We start from the raw sequence: 17,234 nt of genomic DNA, 5'->3' as shown, positions 1-17,234 counted from the left end.
TATGGAGTTTCCTCAAAAAATTAAATATGGAACTGCCATTTCACCCAGTGATCCTACTTCTAAGAGACTCAAAACACTTATCAGAAAGGATATATGCACCCCTAGATCACAGCAGCACAATTTACAATAGCTAAGATCTGGAAACAGCCCAAGTGCCCATCAGGAAGATATAAACAAGCTGTGGTACATTTACATCATGGGATACTATGCATCAGTAAAAAGGAAGGATCTCTTACCTTTGAGACAGCATGGAGGGACCTGGAGAGTATCATGCTAAGTGAAATAAGCCAATCAAAGAAAGACAAGTATCACATGATCTCACTCATATATGAAATCTAATGAACAAAATAACCTATTGAACAAAATAGGTCCAGAGACATAGTTGCATGGAAAAGACTGTCAAATCTCAGAGGGAAGGTGGGGGAGGGTGGGTGTATGGGAAGAGATCAACCAAAGAACTTGTATGTATATATGCATAACCCATGGACACAGTAGGGTGGTGGTGTGCTATAAGGGGTCAATGGGAGAAAAAACAGGACATATGTAATACTTTCAACAATAAAGATTCTTAAAATAAGTAAATAGATTTTTTTAAAAAAAGAAGTAGAGCATTCTACACTGCCATTTATCATGAAAGGTTGAATGCATTCCCCATGGATTAACTGAACATGTGGAAGGCAGCTAGATTTGAGCTACTTTGCTAGCAGCACCTGCTTCAGGGGGGCTGACTGCTCAGTAAAGAATCCAGCACCAAGATGATGTGGAATAAACAGCAAAGGGAGGTAACTAGGGTGACACGAGAAAATGTCAACTCACAACCAGATTTCCCACATCAGGGACCTATGCATTGGTTAAAGCGAGGAAGTTATGAAAGCTGCCAAGATGCCATTAAGTTGTGGACAGTGACAGAAAAAAAAAATTCACGTTGCTCTCACACACAAAATTGAAACTTTCAAGAAATTGGTATGTAACACCAGAACTGTCTTTTTCATTTAAAAATAATTACTATAGCTTTTGAAATTTTACCAACCTACCTTTGGTGAAGAGTGCAGATGAAGTACTTTTGGCAGATGCCCACAGATTGTCTCTTTTATCTTTGGGTTTGCCGTGATCAACTGATGTGAAGTTTCGAGATGTATTTTGTGAAGGAGCTGCTTTAGGATCACGTTTCCGATAACTGGTTTTAAGTGTGTCCAGTAAAGATGTCTCTGTTTTCTGTATTGGACAACAGAAATGAATAAAGTCATTGTTAAATGTCAGTTTTATTTATTACAGTGTAGCAACTAGTAGAAATAACACTGGAATCAACTAGAACTTACCCCAAATTTATTATTCATTAGATAACTTTGAATAAATTACATAATAATTAGAATTTGACATCTTTATGAGATAAATGAGCAAGGAACAAGAGAAGGAGAAGAGGGAAAGTGCACAAAACTCCATGGCCCTCTTAACTGCCTTACTTAGTTACCTGGACAATAAAGCTAATGTGAACATACTTGGTGAACACCATGGATAGCATACAACCCATTGCTTTATCTTGGTACATAGTAGGGACTCACCCATTTGTTGACTGAGTGAATGATGAATCCCATGGAAGTTCTGAAGGAATAGAATTACTTAAAGCATTTCTGGGGGAGCTACAACATAAGCCAGGCAACAAAATAGATTCCATTCCCCAAGAGGAGTATTTTTTATCTGGGTATATTTGTAACATTTACAACTTTAGAATTGAAAGAGATTCTTAACCTTAATATTTAACGTGAACACACTTTCTGGCTCAAATATATATTCATGTGAAAGTGGCAGAATTAGACACTTGAAGTGGCCCAATATGCTTTTACAACTTCACTGATGGCTGTTATTTTTAAAGAACTTGGTATCTTTTAAGAGGTCTCACTGGAAAAGAGCATAGAAGATTTCAAAGTTGCTTTGATGTCATAACCACTCTTACTCAATTGTTTTCACAGACCATAAACAAGACTGAAGAATGTCCGTCTGAAACTTTGCCTTGAATGAAGAGACTTCATTGAACAAGAAGTTGGCTTCCAGTTTGCACAGGCGTCAATGGAATGCTTTTTTCTTTTTTAATTTTGTACTTTACCCAACGAAAACAAAGCGTTTTGTGTGCTGTGCAAATGGGTCCTTCATGTGGTCTGACAGTTTATTTTTGCCATCATTTTTTAAATTAAAGTAAAAAAAAAAAAAACAAAAAAAAAACCAGAAGAGGAAAAACAACAAAAACAAAACATGGAAGGTTGACATTTGATCTGGAAGAACATTTGAAGTCAGAATTGACCTGAAGGTGTAGATAGATTTTTTTTTTCTTTTTAATAGAAAATCGGATGTCAAGAGGTGGGCAAGCAGAAATGGAAAGAAATTGTCTTCCTCGGTAATTAAGCTACTCTTTATTTTTTTTCCTTCTTGTTTAAATGTGGGTTGTTTTTTTATTTTTTCTTAGAAATATTTAGGTAAGGTTTATCTTGAATCTTAATTGCCTTAATTTTAAGGACGTCAAAGGCTCTCGAGGCAAGCTGTCAACGTCTTGTTAAAAAAATCAAGAAAGAATTGAAATATTGTGCCAGCTTTAACTGGTACAGAAGCTTAAGACTCTTGAGTTTTTAGGGTGAAAAAACTGTACAGTTTAAAAGAAAATGTTTTTCTTCATTTGAAGAAAATTTGTTGATAAAAGAAACCATGGCAACTGCGAGAATTGGAAAAATGCTGGGACTTTTCATGAACTTTGTCTTAAGTGTTGACCCATTCTAGAAGGCTAAAACATTTTATGGTAAAGTTATTAAGGTTGGTTTAAAAAACAACTGCATTAGAAATAATGCGTGTTTGGGGGGCAGAATGCAGATTTTTTTAATTTACAAAGCGTGATTGCTAGCAAAAGCATTAGTGCTTTTTATCTGCAGTCTTTTTTATGAGCTTTACAAAGTTTTTAGTCAGCTTTGCTTGTCACATTGCAAAACCTAGCTTAAGAGCATTAAAAAAAAAACCACACAAAAATCTTAAGTAGATAGGAGCTTATGGTCAAAAGTGCAAAACAAAACAAACAAAAAAATACAAAAAAAGCAATAGATAGAGAAATTGTTGACAATTTCTGTAGTCTTTCCTAGTTGTGATCAAATTCAGCCTATGGATGGCCTATTTTATACCAAAGATGAAGTGGCACCCTATTGCAGTCCAGAAGATAGAGGTCATTTTTCTTTACTTTTCGTTAAAAATTTTTATTTGACCTACATGGCCGGACCAGTTCTTACTTTGTTTGTTTGTTTAAACTACCTTCCACTGGTGTTTTACATACTGCAAAAAAAATTTTATTTTTAATATTTGTTGTTAGTAGAAGCTTGCTCCTGCTGTGTTCAGCCGTTTCAGCATGAAGAGTTCTGGATACCAACTGACAGAGCCAAATGGCTTTCAATTCCATGAGCTTTTCCAGTTCCTTGCTAGCTCCCTTGAATAGTGAAACCTATATGGATGGCCACCAGTAAGCTAAGACACTTTTTTTAACAGGTTGAAATTTCTTTTTTGTGAATTTTGAATGAAAGATACTTCCTGAACCTGGTCTGAAGAGTCACTTGTCCAAAAAAAAGAAAGCATAGTGATATTCTGTTAAGTGGTGAGTGGTCTCCTGAAAAGGTCCCATTGTATTAGTAACAATAGTCTTCCTTCTAAATTCCAACACCTCTTGATTTTGTCTTTGCACCTTAGTCTTTGTCATCATCCACAATGAATAGGCACCTTGATTCTGCAGTGGGGAAGGGATAGCTTCTTTTTGCCTTTTTTTTCTCATTATATTTTCATATCCTGGTATTGTCAGAAGAAAGACAATAGACCTTTTTATTTCAATTTAACTCTGAGAAAAGTAGGACCAATAAGATTGAGGATTCTATTAGTGGAATTTAGGTAAGCTTTTAAAATGCTAGTTGACAATCAAGAAATTATTATTTATATTCATAAGAACCAAAACAATTGGGTTTGATCAATCATTAAAGCCAAAGGAGATATATTTGCATTGAGCATGATGCAAAGCTGTCTCTAAAATGAATTGATGGAACAAACATTCCTGCATATTTGGTTCATGAAATCCATATTCAACCTATACAGTTTTACCTGAAACTAAGGACAATGAAACTTTGTTCATTGGACCATGCCCTAGAATTGCTTTTTGAATGCATCATTAGAATCAAATAAGTGAAACTCTTTTCACAAACTAAGTCATAGGAACCTGTCTTAGTCCAGAAGAAGAGGGAAATGAATTAAGTGCACTGTAAAAGAAAGCAGAGTTGGCTTTTAAAAACTATTTAAAAATTAAAGGATAAATCTTTTTTTCCATTATATCAACATGGGTAGTGAGTTTGACTCACACGAAAGTATCAATATTTCACTATTTATGACCTACAAACAGAAGCCCAGTGTTGAAATAGATCTGGTTCTCTTATTTGCAACACCATGTATTGGAAACTCAAATTTAGAGAGTGACTCCATATCTTTGTGATCAAATTAGAGGCAAAAATATATCCAAGAAAACGTAACATGCTACAGAGAAATTCGAACTGGTCACACCCATCCTTATGTTTTTCCATGCTTTAGAGAGAATCCTAGTTTTCCGCTCCCTCTGTTCCATCCTTCAGCCTCTTCTGTATTTTAAGGGTGGCCCTTAAGTTTTATCTTTGAGAAGTGGGCCCCTAAATTTCAGGGGGTATAAGCAAACATGTATGGGAACTGTATTTGTCCTCTTTCTTTTTCTCACTGTCTGAACTCTTTGTATAAATAAGGATTATCCTGGGCATAATTCATTTGAATATGAAACCAACATGCTTTCTTTTGTTTCTGTAAAAAAAAAAATTAATGTGATACAAAGAAAGTCTCATTTACACAACCAACAATGAGGCTAAGAGGTAGCTACCATGTGGCTGATGAATGTGCCTAGGTAACTTCCTGTTTCTATTCAAAACTACTGCTTTATTTATACATTCAGAAACATTTTTTTCAACTATGAAATTTCCATGATCTCAATTTTTTTTTTAAGCCACTTCAGGCAAAAGGAAATTACCTATAATTTTATGTATCCATGTGTGTTTTGTGTTTGGATTTTTTATATCATGCCATTCTATAAAATACCTTATTTCAAGTCAAGAAGGAAAAAATGGCACATGTTCAAATTTGCATCTGTCATCTTACCTAATTGTTTTTTAAGAGTCATGTCTGGGGAGGGGCGGGGGTGGGAAGCATCAACAGGTAAGCAGCGTTACATTGTATTAAAAATAAAACAACCCAAAATCTGTGTTCAATACATGCAGACATCACAATCCTAATTTAATCAACAATAGTTATGTTGGTTATTTTAATCCTATTTACGTCTGTAATTTTTTTTTAAGTATTCTAGTTCACCAGGGTTTCAAGCATTTATTTCGGTGTTCAATTTTTCCTTTCAATTTTAATTGTCAACACTTAACCTAAATATTAGAAATCAAACTAAAGCCAGAATCTAAATGGGATAAACACTATCTCATCCAAACTCTAGTAACAAGAACACTGGAGGAGGAGGTGGTTTTATTTTTGTTTTAAATAATGATAAGGTATTGTCGGGGTGACAAAGTATGCCTAGTGACTGGGGGCTCCTCAGTGCATGGCCAGGTCTCCTGAAGGTGTCATGGACCCTATGGGAACTCAGTGTGATACTAGCAGGGGCTGATGACCATCCTTGAACATTGCCATGTCTTGAATATTGTGACATAATAATCTAAAAAAAAAAAATCCCCTGACTCCAGTTTGGTCAGGGTTAGTTTGTTTCCTTGGTAGATTTCAATTGTCCAGGTGTTGTCTCCATGCTTCACTTGAATCAATTCTTCCTGTGACCTTAATGGATCTGCCACATTTGACAGCATGTAAGACTCACCTTAAATCTTTTCTAATGAAAAACTACACGGTGTTAAAAGCACTCACCTTAGAGCAGGAAGGCCAAGAGTAGCAGGTGGATAGAGGAAGTAGGAAGTTCACTGTACCTACAGAATACATCAATCTTTTGCAACACTGCTTTAAAATTATTTTCAATTAATGTGTGACCAAAAAAAAACTTCTATTTTTTCCCAAAAAAACTTGTTTTGAATAATTGGGATGCCATCAAACACCTATGTACCTTTTAGAGTGGTCTAAAATCTCCGCTAGTGAAAAGTGAGATTTGATTTAAATAGGACTTTTGCAGTCTTTTTCACGATTGAGAAGTTTCAATGTGCTGTCTAGACAGATTATAATGTTAGTAGGAGACTAAAAATACATTTGACAATCGAGTCATGCTTCATTTGAGCACACAAACCACTGCAGATGAGCTGATAAGCAGAGGAAAATTCTTAAGTGGGTTTCAGTGATAAATGTTTTTATGTGATATGAAAGGATAATATTTATGTATGTGTAGTACAACATTCAGCACTTTTGAGGGTCACTTCAAAATAAAGTTAAAACATGTCATGGAGCCCTTGATCTGTATTATCTTGTCCACAGTAGGGAGTGAAAGATGAGATTTTGTTTTCCTTATTGTGGCTGGCATGCTTCCAAATTTGGAGCTCACTGGGACTGACAGCCTCTCACTGCAATCCGAGGGACTGATGTAATGGAAACAGGCTCATTGATTCTGTACACTATCCCCTTCCTGTGGCAGAGTGATAGTGGCATTTCATTAATGAATCAATTCATTTTACAAATGACATCCACTGTGGCAGTGGAGGACAGTTGAGTCTAACTCACATTTAATAATTTCCACCAAATATATTTAAATATGTAATTAGTCTTTTCATCCAAATGCTCTTGGTCATGGCTGTCCTTTGTAGATTACATAGTTCAGGAAAGTACAAAAGCTAAATGTAAGATCCCTGAGTGGCCCCCAAAATCGTTTATGATACAGGGTAGGGAACTCACCCCAGATTGTCGACCTCTTTTATCGTTGGTTATATACCCCAATACATATACATATTCATTCATTCTCTCTTCTCTCTCTCCTCTCTCTCTCCTCTCTCTCTCTCTCTCTTTCTCTCTCTCACACACACACACACACAGGATGGATGGCTTCTCAATATTCATTTCTTTGTATTTTGGGGAGGAAAAATGATGTTTCAAGAAATGCTTCTTTCCCTCAGAAGCATTAAAGCTGAAGCAGAGATGAGATCAAGCTTGGAATCTGCAGGAAGAACCACTAGGCCACTGAGTCGCACTTTTCTTCCTTTTTATTCACTCCAGTTAATAACCACCCCATGACCAAATCTTACAGAAATACAATCACTCTCAATTTTTGAAGGGCTAATTATCTACTTTGTGCATTTCTTTTATATTTTCTTTTCAACTATTAGGACTTGGGGCTTGAGTGATTTTTGTTTTTTGGTGTGTTTTTTTTTAACATGCCACCCTGAGGGTGGAAAAAGAAACAATTGGAAGTAAAATTCAAATTAGTCTATTTTGCTCTTTGTTAAGTATTGGTTTATTGAAGGAGTTTGAAATCATTTGTAAAAATTAATGTCAGAGCATTACATAGCATTGATTTTTTTTTATTACCCATGGTGTCCCTTTCCCATCCACCACAAATAATTGAGAGTTGACTGTATTCTTGCAGAACATAAAGAAAAGAGGAAAAAAAAACTGTAGCCAAGAATTTGGCTTCCCTCAAAAGAAAGCTGTTTCGGTTTCGTTCACCTTTGAAACTTGAACCAGTAGAAAAGGTCAACTCAAAATTCAGTTATGAAAATATAACTGCTCTTAAATACACACTTATCCCCATCTTAAATCTTTCACGCAAAAAAATTTTTTTTAACTTTGCAGTAATGTGTTAAGGCTGAATGACCTTGACATTCCAGTGGATTTATTTAAATAATCATTTCAAATTTAAATAGTGTCCAAAGTGTAACTTTTCTGTTACACTTTTTATTTTAGACCCTCTGGTCTTAGATTATTAAGATGCTCTGTCCTCCCTAAATGCTATTCCCTCATATATAAAAAAGGAGTTATTCCATACTTTTCAGGAACTGTAAATACTATTTCAAAAAGACACTTGAAAAAGTTTTCTCCATTCTGGAAATCAATGCTTTCATTTCCTTAAAAAGAAGAATTGGAATATTAATTCAAAAATATATAGGTAAAAGTGTTCTTGCTATGAAATATTCAGTTTCTTAAAAAAAAATGGGACAGCTTCTATTAAAACCCTTGTTTCAGGCCATATTTGACTTCATGGAACTTCTAGATCATCATTTAATTTTGAACTTAATTTAAGAGCATTTTGTACTGCTGTCTCTGTCATGGAAAGTTATGTAATTCTATGGTGTTTCTGGTTTTATTTTTAATATTTTCATCTGTACCACAGTCAAACTAGCTACCATTTCCCCCATTCCTTGGGCTTTCTGTAGATCAGTGGATGTTAGGTTTAAACTTCTGTTTTATTTGATGAAGCTTTCAATAAAAAATGGAAATAAAATCAACCAAATAGGGCCATTGTGTTCTTCACTTTTCCAGAGGTGGGTTGAGGAAGGGGCTGGTGGGAGGGAGCAATGTCTATACATATTCAATTATTTATACTGCTGCTTCCTACAGAATTCCTCAAAGAAAGAACAATCCATGGAAACAAAAAGTGAGAGAGGAGGGAGCATTCTGTTCATGCAAGGAGACATGAGAAAACCACTATTTGGAGGTCGGGGTGGGGTGGGGAATAGACCATTTAGATCTTTCTAGGATCTAGTACACTCTTTCCACTTTTTAGGCTTTAAGATTTGGCAATCATCCAACGCCTATATCCAAACATGTCTAACATCTACCAGCTACTCGGTACATCTTGTGTGAAGGCAAGATAGTTATATGTAACACTAAAAACATGTGGTTTTTACCCCTGCAAGGATTAAATTCCAGATCAACCAAATTCAGAAGTGTCCATTTCTCAAGCTATGGATGGCTATGGTAAGCAAATAATCAGAAACTATCTTTCTCTGGTTCAGAAAAATCCAAACTAATTCAGAGCTCATATTCAAGGACCAAAAATATTCTGTGCTATAATATGAATTTGCTGTATTAAGAAGATTTGGTTCTACTCCAGAAGACAGGAAAACAAATGAGATGAGTAAAATTTACATGACGTGTTAAACACAACAAAGTAACCTTTAAGAAAGATGAGAGTGGCGTCAGAGGAATGGAGGCATAAAGGCAAATCTTTTCCTTTCCCCGAGATTTCAACAAGTTTACCAACTATAAATCAACAAAGAAATCCCTCCACAACACAGACGCACACCTGAGAAACCCACACACTTAAACATCTAAAGGTGGTCAACCTTGAATAAATGGAAAGTCCAGAAGGGAGGAAAGCACAGACAGACCATAGATGCTGTCCTGCAGCCAGGAACTCATGGGTTGGCTGGGAGAGGGGAGAAAGCCAGAGTTACCAAGCATTTCTCTTAACTGCACAGGAGGAACATAGAGTTATAGGGGGAGGGGGACAGCCCAGCAGGGCGAGCAGTGAGCAGTGAGAGAGTGAACAGTGTCTGAGTCAGCAGATGCCTGACAGAACACAGGGTTCTACTCCACTGTCAGGCCAGGTGGTGGTGTTTCAGACAAAGAAATGGAACCACAGAGTCCTGCTGATGATTGGATTCCCAAAACTCACCTCCTGTTGCCTTTAGAGTTGGGTCCAGGAGTATATTATCTGTTAACCAAGAGCTGTTGCAGTAGAATCAGTTTCCCTCTGTGATCCCCAGGAGGGGTCCTTGGGGTGGGACCGCATGGAGGTCAGGGGTCACCATTATGGTGAGGGCAAAACAAACTCCACCCCCAAGCAGCCCAGCTATACTGTCTTAATATTTTCATCAAGAAGGTTCCAGACTAGGAGACCACAGAGGTAAAAATCTTGCAATTCAGTGCTATCTACTGAAAAATAGTGGAAAGATCTCTTCAGAGATACTAGTAAATGTGAAAGCAAAGGAGGACAGCAAATAACATGAAGAACCACAGTAACAAAGATGACCAGAAAGAAAACAAAGAATCACCAGAAAGCAGGCTGGAACACATGGAACTATGTAACATAAATGACAGAGATTTCAAGGTTGCAGTTCTAAAAATATCAACAAGATAAAAGAAATCCTGATAGGCAATTCAAGGCACTCAAAAAAAAAAATCAATGAACAAAATGAGGATTTTATCAAGGAAATTGAAACTTTAAAAAAGGACTAATCAGAAATCCTGGAAATACAGCATGCAATTAAGGAGATTAAGAGTAAACTACTGAGCATAGAAAATAGAACCAACCAGATACAGGAAAGAATTAGTGATATAGAAAATAGGAATCAAGAAATGACGTAGAGGGAAGAAGAGAGAGACCCGGGAATAAAGAAAAATAAAAGAGCTCTATGAGACCTATCTGACGCCATCAGAAAAAGCAATGTTAGAATTACAGGTATTGTGGAAGAGGAAGAGAGGAAGCATGGAATGGAGAGTCTATTAAAAAAAATAGTGGATGAGAACTTCCCAAATCTATGGAGAGAACTAGATCCTCGAATCCAAGAAGCAAACAGAACACCTAGTTACCTCAATCCAAAGAGGCACTCTCCAAGGCACTTGGTATTGAAACTGTCAAAATTTAAGGACAAAAAAATCTCAAAGCAGCCAGGGAAAAGAAGCAAGTGACCTACAAAGGAAAACCCATCAGAATTTCATCTGACTTCTCAGTAGAAACTCCACAAGCCAGGAGAGTGGAAACAAAAATTCAAATGTCTGAAAGAGAGAAATTACCAGCCACAAATAATATATCCAGCAAAATTATCTTTTAAATATGAAGGAGAAATAAAGATGTTCCCAGACATACAAAAACTGAGGTATTTTATCACCAGAAAATCTTCATTGTAGGAAATACTCAAGGGAGTTATTCTACTTGAAACAAAGAACATAAGGTCACAATACTATGAGTAAGATCACCAAAAAACTTACAGCATAAACAGGAATAATTTGTGACAACAAAAACATAAAAGGGAAGGTGGGGAAGCTCAGGACTGGCAAAGGAAGATGAAGATTAGATGCACTCAAAAAGGAAAAAACTACAGTATATATGCAACTTCGTTTTTTATAAACCTAATGGTAACCACACACAAAAATCCCCAAGCTAGGACATATAGCTTCAAAAAAAGAGGAAACAGAGGAAAGATGTATGGAATACCACCAAACAAAAACAACAAACAGAAACATAAAGGAAAAGAATCAATACGGGCATAGAGCTACCAGAAAACAAAAGATAAAATGGCTATAGGAAATCCTCATACCTCAATAACTACCCTAATGTAAATGGTCTGAATTCACCAATAAAGAGGCACAGAGCAGCAGAGTGAATAAAAATAAATAACCAAACCAAACAAAAACAAAAAACACCAGCCATATGCATACAAGAGACAAATCTAAGCTGCAGGACAAAGGTTGATTCAAAGTAAAAAGGGTGTAAAATTATTCTCCAAGCAAATAACATCTACAAAAAAGCAGGTAGACATACTTATAACTGACAAAGTGGATTTCAAAATAACATGAGACAAAGATGGACACTTTATAATGATAAAGGGAATAGTACATTAAGAAAATATAACACTTCTTAATATATATGCACTCAACCAGGAGCACCAAAATATATAAAACAATGACTTGCAGAACTAAAGGAAGAAACAGATCAAAACACAGTCATAGTTGGAAATATTAATACCTCATTGATAGCACTAGACAGATAAACCAAACAAAAATTAATAAAGTAATATTGTCCTTAAATGAAACAGTAGACCAAATGGACATAAATCACATTTACAGAACCTTTCATCCCAGCACATCATATTATACATTTTTCTGCAGTGCACATGGAACATTCTCAAGGATAGACCATATGTTGGGTTACAAAACTAGCATCAACAAATTCAAGAAGACTGAAATTATACCAAGAATATTCTTTGACCACGATGCCTTGAAATTAGAAATCAGCTGCAAAAGGAAGACACACACAAATATGTGGAGATTAAACAACATACTACTAAAAATGACTGGGTCAAAGAAGAAATAAAAGATGAGGTCAAAAGATATATAGAGACAAATGAGAATGACAATACAACATATCAAAGCCTCTGTGATGCAGCAAAAGCAGTAATAAGAGGGAAGTGTTTATCATTACAGACCTATCTGAAGAAATAAGAAAATAACCTAACATCACATCTTAAAGTACTAAAAAAAAAAGAACAAAAACAACCCAAAGTCAGCAGAAGAAAGGAAATTAATAAAAATTAGAGCAGAATTAAATGAAATAGAGAAAAAGACTATATAAAAAAATCAATAAAACAAAGGGCTGGTTCTTTGAGAAGATTAATAAAATTGACAAACACCTAGCTAGACTCACAAAGGAAAAAAGGGAAAAGACCCATATAAACAAAATAAAAAATGAAAGAGGAGAATTCACCACAGACATCACAGATTTACAAGGGATCATGCTAGAATATTATGAAAGACTATATGCCACCAAAATCAATAACCTAGAAGAAATGGATAAGTTCCTAGAAATATATAACCTTCCTAGACTAAATCATGAAGAATTGGAAAATCTAAATAGACCGATCAGCAGTGAAGAAATTGAAACAACCATAAAAACCTTCCAAAAAACATTGAAAATCTTCCAAAAAATAAAAGTCCAGGACCAGATGGCTTCACCAGTGAATTCTACCAAACATTCAAAGAAGATTAAAAAACTTTCTCAAATTCTTCCAAAAAATTTAAAGAAGAGGCAATACTTCCTAACACATTCTATGAGGTCAACATAACCCAGATATCAAAACCTGGCAAAGATAACACAAAAAAAGAAAACTACAGACCAATATTTCTGATGAATACAGATGCAGAAATCCTAAACAAAATACTAGCAAATCAAATACAACAGTCAAAAAATAATACATCACGATCAGGGGTGGGGGGCAGGGAGGGAGAGTTTATTCCAGGGGCACAGGGATGGTTCAAAATATGCAAATCAATCAATGTAATACACCACATTAACAACAGAAAGGATAAAAATCACATGATCTTATCAATAGATGCAGAAAAATCATCTGATAAGATACAACATCCATTTACGATTAAAACATTAAGTAAAATAGAAATAGAAGGAAGTATCTCAACATAATAAAGGCCATATATTATAAATTCTCTGCTAATATCATACTCAATGGTGAAAAACTGAAAGCTTTTTCTCTAAAATCAGAACAAGACAAGGATGTCCACTCTCATTACTTTTATGCAACATAGTGCTGAAAGTCCTAGCCAGAGCAATAAGACAAGAGAAAGAAATAGAAGGCATCCAAATAGGGAAGAAAGAAGTCAAACTGTCACTTTTTGTGGACAACATGATTCTGTATATGGAAAACCTTAAAGACCACCAAAAAAACAATTAGAAACAATAAACAAATGCAGTCAAGTTGCAGGATACAAAATCAATGTGCAAAAATCCATTGCCTTCCTGTATACAAACAACAAATCTTCAGAAAAATGGGGAAAAAAAACAAATTCTTTTGCAATTGCAAGAAAAATAATAAAATCTCTAGGAATAAACTTAAAGAACAAGAAAGACCCCTACTGAAAATTACAAAGCATTATTAAAAGAGATTGAAAAGGACACAACAAAGAGAAAAAAATATCTCTTGCTCATGGATTGGAAGAATCAACAGAGTTAAAATGGCCATATTACCCAAAGCAATATACAATTTTAATGTAATCCCCATCAAAATCCTAATGTCATTTTTTAAAGAAATAGAAAGATAAATCATCCAATTTGTATGGAACCACAAAAGACCCCAAATAGCCAAAGCAATCCTGAGAAAAAAATGAAGCAAGCTGGAGGTATCACACTACCTGACTTCAAGTTATACTACAGAGCTAAGATAATCAGAACAACATGGTACTGGCAGAGAAACAGACACACAGATCATGGAACAGAATTGTGAACCCAGCTATAAAACCACGTGTCATGGACAGATAATTTTCGACAAAGGAGCCAGAAACACACAATGGAGTAAAGACAGTCTCTTCAACAAAAGGTGCTGGGAAAACTGGAACACCACATGCAAATGAATGAAACTGGACTACAGTCCCCATGTACAAAAATTCAAAATGGATCAAAGACCTAAATATAAGAACTGAAACAGTAAGTTACATAGAAGAAAATATAGGTACCAAACTTATGGACTTTGGACATAGAGAACATTTTATGAACTTGACCCCAAAGGCAAGGGAAGTAAAGGCAAAAATAAATGAATGGGACTATATCAAACTAAAAAGCTTCTTCACAGCAAAAGAAACTGACAACAAAACAAAGAGGCAGCCAACCAGATGGGAGATATTTGCAAACAGTAGCTCCAACAAAGGTTTAATTTCCAACATATATAGAGAACTCATAACATTCAATATCAAAAAACCACCCAATCAAAAAGGGGCAGAGGATCTGAAAATATACCTCTCCCAAGAAGACATATAAACAGTGAATAGATATATGAAAAGATGTTCAACCTCACTGGCAATTAGGGAAATGCAAATCAAAATTACAATGAGAATTCAAAACCCTTTCTTGATAAAAACTCTCAGCAAAAATGGGAATAGAGAGATCATACCTCAACATAATAAAAGCCTTATATGACAAACCTACAGCCAACATCATACTCAAGGGGAAAAAATTAAAACAATTTCCCCTAAGAACAGGAATGAGACAGGGATGCCCACTCTCACCACTCCTGTTCGACATAGTACTGGAAGTGCTAGCCATAGTAAATTGACAAGAAGAAATAAAAGGAATCCAAATTGAAAAAGAAGAAGTTAAACTGTCGTTATTCGCAGATGACATAATATTGTACATAGGAAACCCTAAAGACTCCATCAAAAAACTACTAAATTTAATAAATGAATTCAGCAATATAGCAGGATACAATATTAACACCCAGAAATATACCCCAATAATGAACTCACAGAAAGAGAAACAACAACAAAATCCCATTTACCATTGCACACAAAAAAAAGATAGCTAGGAATAAACTTAACTAAGGAGATATAAGACCTGTACTCGGAAAATTACAGGACATTGAAAAAAGAGATAGCGGAAGACATAAACAAATGGAAAAATATACCGTGTTCATGAACTGGTAGAATCATCATCATTAAGATGTCCATACTACACAAAGCAATCTATAGATTTAATGCAATCCCCATTAAAATACCAATGGCATATTTCACAGACCTAAAACAAACTCTCCAAAAATTCATATAGAATAAAAAGAAGACCCTGAATAGCTGCAGCAATCTTGAGAGAGAAGAAAAAAGTTGGAGGGATCACAATACCAGATATCAAGCTATATTACAAAGCCACTGTTCTCAAAACTGCCAGCTACTGGCACAAAAACAGACATATAGACCAATGGAACCAAACAGAGAACCCAGAAATTGACCCAAGCCATTATGCTCAATTAATATTTGACAAAGGAGGCAAGAGCATACAATGGAATCAAGACAGTCTCTTCAATAAATGGTATTGGGAAAATACCATTTTCCCAATGGACAGATATATAAAAAAAATTAAACTAGACCACCAACTTACACCATACACAAAAATAAACTTAAAATGGATAAAGGACTTAATTGTAAGATGGGAAACCATAAAAATCTTAGAAGAATCCATAGGCAGCAAAATATCAGACATATGTCGAAGCAATATCTTTACCGAAACAGCTCCTAGGGCAATGGAAACTAAGGAGAAAACAAACAAATGGGACTACATCGAAATAAAAAGCTTCTGCACAGCAAAAGAAACCATCAACAAAACAATAAGAAAGCCCACTGCATGGGAGAACATATTTGCTAATGTTATATCCGATAAGCGGCTAATCTCCAAAATTTATAGGGAACTCACACATCTTAACAAAAGGAAGATAAACAATCCAATAAAAAAAATGGGCAAAGGACTTAAATAAACACTTTTCGAAAGTGGACATACAGAAGGCCAAGAGACATATGAAAACATGCTCAAAGTCATTAATCATCTGAGAGATGCAAATCAAAACGACAATGAGATACCATCTCACATGTGTCAGAATGGCTATCATCAACAAACGACAAGTGCTGGTGAGGATTCGGAGAAAAAGGAACCCTTGTGCACTGCTGGTGGGAATGCAGAATGGTGAAGCCACTGTGGAAAACAGTATGGAGTTTCCTCAAAAAATTAAAAATAGAACTCCCATTTGACCCAGTAATCCCACTGCTAGGAATATATCCTACGAAATCAGAAACACCAAACAGAGAGGACATATGCACCCTTATGTTCATAGCAGCACAATTTACAATAACTAAGATTTGGAAACAGCCTAAGTGCCCATCAGCAGGTGAATGGATTAAAAAACACTGGTACATCTACACAATGGAATACTATGCTGCTGTAAAAAAGAAAGAACTCTTAACATTCACAACAGCATGGATGGTCATGGAGAGCATTATGCTAAGCGAAATAATCCAGTTGGAGAAAGATAAATATCGAATGATCTCACTCATTTGTAGAATAGAATGAACAACATAAACTGATTAACAAAAATAGATCCAGAGACAGAGAAGCATTGAACAGACTATCAAACTTCAGAGGGAAGGCGGGGAGTTGGGGGTAAGAGATCAACCAAAGGACTTGTATTCATGCATATAAGCATAACCAATGGACACAGACACTAGGGGGTGAGGGCAGCCGGGGAGAGGTCAATGGGGGGGAAAGGAGGCATACATAATACTATATGTCATACTTTAAACAATAAAATTTTTTTAAAAAACTGCAATGAGATACCACCTCACACCTGTTAGAGTGGCCATTATCAACAAGATAAGCAATAACAAGTGTTGGAGAGGTTGTGGAAAAAGGGAACCCTCATTCACTGTTGGTGGGAAAGTAGACTTGTACAACCACTATGGAAAGCAGTCTGGCGATTCCTCAAAAAATTAATAGAATTACCATACGACCCAGCAATCCCTCTCCCGGGTATATATCTGAAAAACTTGAAATCATGTATTTGCAAACATATATGCACTCTTTTGTTCATTGCAGCATTACTTATGGTGACCAAGACATGGAAACAACCAAAGTGTCCTGCGATAGAGGACTGGATAAAGAAGATGTGGTACATATACACAATTGAATACTACTCAGCCATAAGAAAGCATGAAATAGC

The 17,234-nt window shown here is 35.6% G+C and overlaps 1 protein-coding gene across 6 annotated transcripts in view; it reads left to right on the top strand.

Moving 5' to 3' along the window:
- The window catches only part of RBMS3 (RNA binding motif single stranded interacting protein 3), a 606,121-nt gene extending 597,650 nt beyond the window's left edge, over positions 1-8,471 (top strand). For 3 of the 6 annotated variants that reach the window (XM_006087592.3, XM_006087588.3, XM_023752958.1), the window contains one exon: positions 1,971-8,471. In XM_006087592.3, coding sequence (XP_006087654.1) covers positions 1,971-1,977 — 7 coding nt within the window. In that variant the 3' untranslated portion in view covers positions 1,978-8,471. The remainder of the gene's footprint in view (positions 1-1,970) is intronic. The other 3 variants (XM_006087595.3, XM_023752956.1, XM_023752955.1) reach the window with 1 other exon arrangement.
- The last annotated feature ends 8,763 nt before the right edge of the window (positions 8,472-17,234 follow it).

This window comes from Myotis lucifugus, unplaced genomic scaffold, assembly GCF_000147115.1.
Source record: "Myotis lucifugus unplaced genomic scaffold, Myoluc2.0 scaffold_39, whole genome shotgun sequence".
Lineage (NCBI taxonomy): Eukaryota > Metazoa > Chordata > Mammalia > Chiroptera > Vespertilionidae > Myotis > Myotis lucifugus.
The sequence above is the reverse complement of the archived record's forward strand: the minus strand, read 5'-3'. Positions and strand labels throughout refer to the sequence as shown.